Source organism: Suillus discolor (assembly GCF_016758755.1).
Source record: "Suillus discolor strain FC423 chromosome Unknown F5147scaffold_22, whole genome shotgun sequence".
NCBI classification, from domain to species: domain Eukaryota; kingdom Fungi; phylum Basidiomycota; class Agaricomycetes; order Boletales; family Suillaceae; genus Suillus; species Suillus discolor.
Window position 1 is genome coordinate 603688 of NW_024541269.1, and position 10031 is coordinate 613718.

Here is a 10031-nt window from a genome sequence, read left to right on the forward strand (position 1 = left end):
TTTTACATTTTACTCTTGTCTGTGGCCTTCGCGCAAATCACAGCAGCACCCATCACCAGTGTGCCGGATTGTGCCAGGAACCTGAGTGACGATGTAGCCTGTGAGTAGGTCCCGGTGATGGTGTAGGACTTGGCTGATGAATTTGAACCTCTAGTAAGAGATGAACTGGAATCGCCCTGCGAGGGCTTTTGAAGGCTCGATGCAGCGTAAGGTTGAAAGTTGATGTAAAGAATAATGGATCAGTAGACCGGACGGTCATTTTGTATATGATCACTATACACATATCATGGCAGTAGCCTTCAACAACAAATTGTATTTCCAGTTTATTATTTGAGTGGGCAGTGAGAAAGGCTATACTGGATAAAAGAACTCTATACAAGACGATGCATTTAATCTGAGAAGCCTGTGTCCCATCGTGCCCCTAGATTGGTGAATGCTCTGATGTGAGGTGTGCCCTCAGAGCAAACTGGAATATCTGATTGAGATGGGAATCCGGATGTACATTCACTAGGGAAACGAGTATGCGGAAAGGGTATCCTAGGATTACATACTACTTGAGTAATCCAAGTTGAACATTCCAATTTGGTCCCAATGTTGTCATTTCGAAACACATCAGCCATTATCGTGTGTAACACTCGACTAGTGACGTGCACGGCCCGGCTTCAGGCCGTGGGCCAGCCAAAGCCGAGCCTGATTAGGCCGAGCCGAGCCGGGCCCAAGTCAGGGCCTGACCACGGCCCAGGGCCCGGCTTGAGGTGTTGAAAAGCCTGAGCCGGCGGCTCAGGCTGCGGCTTTTTGTCCCTCATAGATATCGATTTTACAGACCTCCACGGACTCAATGACATCTTCATTTGATGCGTACTGCCACTCATCCAGCCCAACCCAGAGTTGTGCGCCCACCAATCGTGGGCAACCTCACTTTTTCTCATATGTCTCATTAGACCTTTAACCATGGTTTTCAGGTCTTGATTCTTGCAATCCTTGCCATGCGCATGCACCACCATCTCTGGCAGGTGAATCAACATCCACACGACACCGCTGGCGCCATCATTTCCGTTCAAGAGCCTCGAGCTTGTCACCAACAAGGTCCGTTTTGGCAGAGGACTTAGAGAACACTGAGAATCTTCATGCACTGTGCAGTCTCATGCAAACCACACATAGATGCATTACATCCCGCTTGGAGAGACACTTGAGTATTATTCCAGCTTCGCAAATTTGATCACATCCTCATGCCCATGTCCATTGTTCTCAAGCGTGAAAACGAGGAGCATCGCCAGTTGGAGCAGGAGTCGTCTTCGATGGCACTATCGAGTCCAGTTGCTTCTTCCGCATCAACTTACACATCATCTTCAGCATCCATGTATTCGTCGTCTTCAGCATCCATGTACTCGTTGTCTTCAGCATCCACTTACACTGTTGTCTTCAGGATCAACACGTCCTTCATCAGTGCCAGTCTATTGCATCGGAGATACCGACTGCCAACTCGCCGCCACCTCTAAGCTGGGATAGTACAAGCAACCAAGATGAATCAGGATATCACTCCCCATCTCATGATCATCGATCCCGCCGCGACACAGCATTGTCCTCACTCTCCAAGTATAGTCGATATTTAAATAATCTGACATCTCAGCGAGAAGATCGGATCAAGTCCCCTAGAGCACCATCCCGATGAAGGTTCAACGATACAGCGAGGCACGAACAATGCTCCTGACTGTATCTATAATGTTGTAAGGTCGCGCGTTGCCTAGTCTGCTATACTTGAGACGACAAGTGCGTTCGACCCTAAAGGGGAAGCGAGTGCAGCAAGGATCTAGAGGTATGCGCTGAAAGCGCTACTGGTTGGCCAATGCGAAGCGCGAGAAAGCGCAGGTGGGCGCAAGGCGCGAGAATGCGCGAAGCGCGGGAATGCGCGCGCATGTATGCGGAAACAAGAGAGAGTAAGAGTGAGTTTGCTTAGGTGATGATATGATGTAAGACAAGAGAAGGGAGATGCAAGGTGTAAACAAATAGATTTCTACTATGTTCTGCTAGGTAAATAGTGGGTAGTAACCAGTAAGTCCTCTGTCGTTCTGGTGGGAGAGTAAGTTTTTTTAAGTAAGTATGTACTGCTGGCGCTTAAGTATGGCGCCTAAGCGCTGTCATGCGGAGCCGAAGCGCTACCGAGTAAGGTATATAAAGATATATGTAAGTAAGGGTCCATGATAAAAATAAAGATGGAACAATATGCAAATGTGAGAAATGGAAATATACGCACTAGGGAACTTGGTGGACAGTGGATGGATGCTTCCGGATGGCTGGCGCTATAGGGCGCTCAAGCGCGGGAAAGCGCGCGCGCATATACATCGTGAAGTGCGGGAAAGGTACGCGCGCATGGCGCGTGTTGCGCGGGAAAGCTGCGCCTCATATAGAGATAGCTGCAGGTAGCACACAGAGTGATGCTACAAGTTCATGCCATGTACTCCCCAGTGAAAACTGCCATATTGCACAATGAGAGGCATGAGTCTCTACACCGACACTGCCGTGTTCTCAATGCCCACTTACCCTTCGCAAGATCTCCTCATCTTCTTCCCTCCTCCTACTCGCATCTGTCGTCCGCACTCGTTTGAGCCATGTCAGCAGTTGCTGACGTGCACTGGACGTTTGCGCATGGCGTTCGTGGTATTGGGAATGGCATGGTGGATGGCATTGGTATGCGCGTGTCATTGATTGCTCACCGTTACAAATATGCTTAGATTGAATTTTAGATCATTTTGTTCTTGAAAGCCGTCGTTGAGCCCAAGCCGAGCCGCGGCTTTGGCCTGGCTTGGGCTCATGGCTCGGCCTGAGCTTTTGCAAAGCCCAAGCCCCCCAAAGCCAGGCCTAAGCCGGGGCTTTCAGGCCGAGCCGGGCCCGCACATCACTATGCTCGACAAAAGCTGTCGTCGATATGTCGACGATAGCAACCGATAATTAGTATTATCACTCTCTCTAGTTACTTATATTCATTTGTTCTCTCATATTCCATAGTATTCTTTCCCTACAGTATATAAACCGACGTGTATCTACTAGTAGGGCAGTTGATCTTTTTTCCCCGAATATAACTTTAGTTCAGACAGTTACTCTGCTCGAGCCTTAAGTCTATTTGACCTTTTCGACTCTCACGTGTGAACGTTCTATAAACGTCACATCGTGTGTCGACATGTCAAGCTTTCAAGTCTCATCTGGTTGTCAGTCGTTCCCCCAATGCGCCTCATATGTTGATCTTCTAATGGCTGAAGTTACAGGCAAAGTAGATTTAAAAATCGGAGATGACACGTACCAGACTTGGTACAAAATCGTTGGGGATCTCGTTTCGGGTGCGCACCCTCTCATCATACTGCATGGCGGCCCTGGCATACTGCATGAGTATATGACACCTCTCTCCGAAATTCAGGCATCCTCATCATCTTTTACAACCAGTTCGGAAGTCCATTTGTGAAGGTATGGCGGGAAGCTCAAAGAGTTTTGGACTGTCAATTTGGATGAGCTAGTCCCTGGACAACATTGTTGCCCACCTTGGCGTGCAGAACGGCCTCACTCTTCCGGGTCACTCCTGGGGATATTAGGGGAGCACTACTGCCAGCCACAACAATCCTGTGAGTCTCCAACACCTCGTCCTCACCGTCCATGGCACTGTAGGAACACAGGACTGGTCATCTGCTGAACATGCTGCCGGAAAATTTGTTGGCTGTGCCAATCATATATCAGGCAGGGTTTCTCAGTAGCCATGATATCTCGCGAAGAACTGGTAGTTGGGTGGATGTACGGAATTCTTAGTATTCTTGCCACCAGTGTGGCATGCTCGCATCCGATTGCAACCAGTACAACATCGTGAGTACCTTCCATACGCATCCAATACAGAATCTCAACTGCAGTCTAGAGTGGGAAAGCCTACCAAGCTTGCCAGAATTCGGTCATACCCATCTAGAACAAGAGCACTGACTTTTCGTGCTAGTCTTCGGTCATCAGCTTCACTATTTATGGATAACGCAGCAAGCTCTCCTCGACTACAACCGTGACTAACCCTAGGGCACATATCATCACACGCATCGTTGTCTCTATTATCCTGGACAAATTCACATGTGTGACCCTGCACATACTCTGGAAATGGGGAGTATCGTGGTTGCAATGGAGGGCGCATTAGGACTAAATTGACACACCACTTGGTACATTTTAGTCTGTTTTCACTGAATGGCATCTGCGGAACTGTGTATCATTTAATTGTATTCTTCGAACCTGTTAAATACGACAGAATTGTTCAGCTTCTAGTGCTGCCTTACATTCAAGTAACCAAGTTGCGCAACCAAAGTTGTCTTGAGTCCAGACGGAGAAAAAGCTCTGCAAATCAACTCTTACAAATTACTTATGCGTCCTCCCATTGCTAATTTTTTCAAGACAGGATAATGCCTTAAACCTATCCTTACCGTGGAAGGAGGAAATTGCTGTAGTAATCTGGTCAGCCCATTCCCGCTTATTTATATATAGGATCAACCATTCAAGAATATGTCAGGAAGTCAGCCACCACCTCGCCTGGTCCTCCTCCAAGAATGATATGTGACGCTGGGAGCACTGCGCCTATGGCGACCTACCACATATGCGAGATTCTCTGGAAGAAATGACTGCACAGACGTCCTGTGCTTCATCTATGACACCATTGGTGAGGAGAGGAGAGGAGAGTAGGAGTTGTAATTGTGTGAGTCTGATCCAGATATGACCATGACCTCAGCATGCTCGCAATGGCAAACTCTAATGGTCCAATCCTGGTAATGGTGATCAGTACATATCAGAAAGGTACATCGAGACGTCATCTACATCATATGTGGGATGTTACATCATGACTGCAAAGGATGCCTCCATCGCCTTTGGCCAGCAGGTCTTGCAAACGTGCTTTTCATAGAAGATCCCCATCATTTGGCTATATCCAGGGCTATCTGTCATTCCTTCTTTCTTGTGCCTCTCAATCGTCTCCCTCACATTTGTCATAGCTTTATCAGTACTTGGTCAAGCTGAAGCTCCTCGCAGACCTCGCCCGTACTAGTTGCACAACTGTCCGGACCTGATACCACAGTCAAAATTGTCCTTGAATCATTCAATCAGCATGTGACGTGTACTAGACGCCTCCGACTCGGAGCCTAATCACTACCGTACACCTATGGTTGGACCACCTCTGCACTCCGCATCAGAGAATGTACTCACCGTGCTATCTCAATAGAAGGAACTTCAAGAAAGGTTGTTCTCGGGAAGCATGTAATACATTCAGTATAAACAAACAATCACGTGTGCGTGAACACATCTTCTACTCCAAATATTGTCACCTACAATATTAATGTGCCCATGCACTCGATCTGTCCTACTTTACGTCAACTTTCAACCCTCCAGCTGTATTTGAGTTTCAAAAAGGATGGGTCGCCGCTAGAAGCTCGTCAGTTGTGCTCCACATAATCGCCAACCTGCACCCACTCACTATAACTAACATCCACATTGTCAGAATGTTGTTCTCTGCAGCGCTGACAACTAGGATCTGTGCAAAGGCAACTGACAGGAGTATAACATAGAAACTGAGTTTGTTGACGTTAAGTATGGTCATGTTAATGATATTCTTCGCTGCAGCTGAGGTGTGGGATTTAGGATGCATTGTCGTAAAGTGAGATCAGGAGTCATACCCTTCAAATACTAATTCATGAGCACATATAAGGAAGCATCACAAACTGCCATCGCACTCGAGCACTATCCAATTGATATATTTTCGGCTAAAAAATATTTATAGATGTGATTGGTTGCATCTCACCCAAATGATATCCTGATTTATTCCTCGGGGAGCATTTGATAATCATGAGTAATAGTGTTCCACCGTGGAGAATAATCATCTCCGCAGAGCGTCCTGTACTGTTTTGCTTGGGTATCAGAAATTTTATTGTAATGATGCGCTGATCAAGATGCCAGCAGTCCGCATGAGCATAGCGCTCATGTGCAGTACTTAGTTTAGAAAATGAGCCCATTTGATGCTCACATAAGATCATTAAAAATCTATTCGCGATCGTAGGTTATCATTAGTGGATGATTTTATTTATGTGCACGAAGCCGGAGGCGAAGTTGTACATTAACATACATCCATTCCAGAAGTCGGCACTTTCACGAAATTTCTAGCTACTTACATAAACACAAAAATTGCAACTAGGGCTGCACACCGTCGCCGTAATAGACGGTTTGTACGGCGACCGTCGACGGATACGGTTGCCATACTGGCGGGTCTGCAAAGGGAGGCAGACAGGTACGGTGTACGGCCAAGCCGTACACCGTACAAACCGTCTTCCATACGGCTGTCGATGGTACCTTTACGGCTTATATGGTCAGAACAGGGTGCCGGTTTACCCAGTAGCTTCTTGCCCTGAACTGCCATGCCCTGCACCACCAACGACAACGACAGCGACGAGTCTGATGGCTTTCTGCATGTGCTTTACACTAATGGAAGCATCACTGTCAGTATGTTTGTTACAATATTTACTGAAACTTTCCTAGTTACTACTTGTTTTTTGTATCCTGAGCTGGCCTTTCTGCCCACAATGTCCTTGCCTGCCAACGAGCCACAATTCCAGACTGTCCTTGGTCGTGGGCACCGTGTCAAAAATACTGCACGCCTGACTGAGAGTATCACGGTGGAATTGGAAGGTAGTCAAGATGTTCCTGCTGCAAAGTCTAGCCATGGAGAAGCAAGAAGTCAAAAACCACCCAGAATCCCTTCGATGGTCTTACCGTTGAGGGTGACTTGGATGATGAAGGGAGTGACTATACTAGTCCTTCAAGCTCGCAGTCAGATACTAGTACGCCAGACTCTGATCAAGAAAGTGATGTCATCGAAATCACAAATGAAGAGGTAAGTTTAATATGGCTCTAGAACATTATGTGTGCTCAACCTTATGCAAAACAAGATCGCTCACTTGTTACCTTCAAAAACAGTTCCGGAACACCCAAACAGGCACAACAAGCACAAGCACTTGGCCAAAAGGTCGACTCGGACCACTCAGGCACCCACCAACAGCGGGGTTTCAGCCACTATCACTACAGCAGCTATACAAGATAGTCTCATCGAAGAAGATGTCGTACCTGCTGTCCTCACTGCCAAGGTATAGTCATTTGCTGTCCCGTAGAGTTCATTACTTACGATATCATCAGGCTGCCAAGCGGAACCCGATATATTATTTCTATGAGGTTGTACAGCTGAATGCTGCGGGTCAGGCTGGTGACACAGGAGACAAACACTATAAGTGTTATTTGGGTAATCGAAAGGTCCTCACCATCACGCGGGCGATGAAAAGAAGTCTGAATGTAAGTAGTATCATCACTAGCATATGTTTTGGCTAATACAATATAACTATTAGGTTTGATTGGGCATCTTAAGACACATTTTCCACCTATATATCGGTTATACCTAGTCATGAAGTCTCGTGGGACACCTCCAACTGAAGACGAGCTCAAATTAGCACGAGGTGACAAAGTTCTCAATCCGGATGCAGCAGCAGCATACTTGACGCAACTCGAGCAAGTGTCTGCAAATATTGTCGATGCCTTCAATAAGCAAGTCAACAAAGCATTCGGAGACTGGAGCCAAGAAAAATTCGAAGACCTGCTTGCAAAATGACTCGTCGCATGTGATCAACCATTCGAAGAGGTTGAAAAACCAGAGTTCAAAGCATTCGTAGAGTACACTCACCGAGGTTCACTCTGTATTCCTGGACGAATGGCAATCAAGCGACGTATCATGAAGATGGGTGATGAGACTATTGAAGGAATCAAAAACATGATTTGGGTAGGTTGAATCATTCAAAAAAGCATTCGCGTTTCTCATATATTAACAGGAACTCGAGGCAAAAGTAAGCCTTTCTCTCGATGCGTAGACCTCAAGCAACCAATTTGCGTTCCTTGCAATTGTCATGCATTATGTGACTAATGACTGGCAGTTGGGTATGTTCGTCCTATTATTTTGTGTACCTAGCATCTCAATTTCAACCAGAGGAGCTTTTGATCGATTTTCGTGAAATTATTGGTGAACACAGCGGTGTAAATCTTGCTGAAGCTGTTTGGAATACACTTGAACTTTATGGGCTCAAAGATCGGGTACAAAGCAGCATGTTACATGATTTATTCACTCATTCTGATATTGTAGATCATGGGTGTTGTATGTGATAATGCTACAAACAATGATACCCTGCTCGAATCTCTTGAAAACCGATGCGCTGCCGAAGGAATCGATTTCTCACACAAGAAAGCACGCATCCGTTGCTTACCCCATATTGTACACCTATCAGTGATGCAACTTCTTGAGAGTATCGGTGCTATCAAGCCAGATTCGAGGTGTGGAGAGTCTGCATACCAGGACTCAGTTACTGCTCCCATAGACCGCGAGTACGATGACAATGCTGCTCTTCTTGACGAAGCAGAAGAGGATGATGAGCAGTTCAATGCACTGCAGGGGGTTTTGTCAGCTGTTGACAAGGTAAACAATGAGACATTCAAAATCAATGAACACATCGCTAACAAATGAATCCTTTCATCCAACAGCTTCGAAAGATCGTTCGTTCTGTTCAGTCAAGCCCACAGCGACGCAACACATATTACAGTGACCTATCTCCGTATAATACGAGGGAACGGACGTGCATAATATCCCGTATGATACGGGCCAGCGGACCATGGGCCCATGATAAAAATATCCTCGACTGTGACAGATGGGCCGGGAGGCAAATTATTCCCGATGGAGGTGGGTGGGCCCATGCAGGGAATATATAGAGTAGATGAGTGGGCCGATGTACATGAATATTAGGTAGACGGGTGGGCCAAGGTAGTTGGATATTATGCAGATGGGTGTATTAAGGTAGATGTGTATGAGATAGATGGGTAGGTACTTGTTATCACATTCATGGGTGGGCCCAGACACATTAAATTAGATGGGTGGGCCGAGGGTATTATAAAATATTGTATTAGACGGGTGGGCCGAGGGTGTTGTATGGGATGTTGTATTAGACGAGTGGGCCAAGGGTGGTATAAAATATAGATGGGTGGGCCCATGTGTATCATAATTGTAGACATGATGGAGCTGAGGTAGTTGTACATCAACCAAATCAGAGGAGGTAATAGATCAAAGTTACCAAGTTCCTGGAGCAGCAGGTGATCTCCTGACATGGCCTTTGATGGTGCACAGGTTGTCTTGCAGAATGTGGAATCCGGGGTGTGAAGCTTGTGTTGCCCTACGAGAAGCCAAGTTCCGACCACCAGAATTTGAGTCAACTGTACCGAGTTCCGAGTTCCGGGACCCGGAACTCAACACATAATTTAGTTAATACTTTCCGTGTTAAATGGCCAACCGAAGTTGAGATGTTTCTGAAGAGAGCAGCAGGTGCTCTCTTGACATGGCCTTTGATGGTGTGTAGGTTGTCTTGCAGAATGTGGAATCTGGGGTGCAAAGCTTGTGTTGCCCTATGAGAAGCCAAGTTCCGACCACCAAAATGTGAGTCAACCGTACTCAGAGGAGGTAATAAATCAAAGTTATCGAGTTCCCGGAGCAGCAGGTGATCTCCTGACATGGCGGTGTGAAGCTTGTGTTGCCCTATGAGACGCCAAGTTCCGACCACCCAAATTTGGGTCAACCGTACCGACTCACGAGTTCCGGGACCCGGGAGTCGACAAATGAATATCTGATGACCAGCACACTTCCAATCAGGTAGTATTTCATTGAGCAATGGATAATAATACATCTTTGACAGCCAAAATTATCCCAGGCTCCCTTATCTGATCCTCTCTATCTCCACCCCCTTTAACACCAAAGTCCGGACATCCAGCATTCAGCGTCTGATTTCCCAAGATTAACATCCAGCATGAACGGTTCTTCCCCTTCCACTCCTGATAGCATAAACATCTGGCGCACTTGGGCCCTGACTGTGACTTATGAAGCAGGGGAATATACCGAACAGAAATTCAAGGCAGAGAAGACTGGAGGAGGCCCAGTCATACCTTCCCCC

The 10031-nt window shown here is 46.6% G+C and overlaps 2 protein-coding genes across 2 annotated transcripts; both read left to right on the forward strand.

The window, feature by feature from the left end:
• Positions 1 to 2487: 2487 nt before the first annotated feature.
• On the forward strand, positions 2488 to 2825 carry F5147DRAFT_772853 (uncharacterized protein; the record flags this gene model as incomplete). Its single annotated transcript, XM_041441390.1, has 2 exons — positions 2488 to 2688; positions 2745 to 2825. 2 exons carry the CDS (start codon positions 2488 to 2490, stop codon positions 2823 to 2825), a joined length of 282 nt encoding a protein of 93 aa, XP_041293877.1.
• A 362-nt stretch (positions 2826 to 3187) lies between these two features.
• On the forward strand, positions 3188 to 3418 carry F5147DRAFT_797499 (L-amino-acid amidase; the record flags this gene model as incomplete). Its single annotated transcript, XM_041443202.1, has 1 exon — positions 3188 to 3418. A coding segment is annotated over exon 1 (171 nt), but the record flags the coding sequence as incomplete, so codon positions are not given.
• Between the last annotated feature and the right edge of the window lie 6613 nt (positions 3419 to 10031).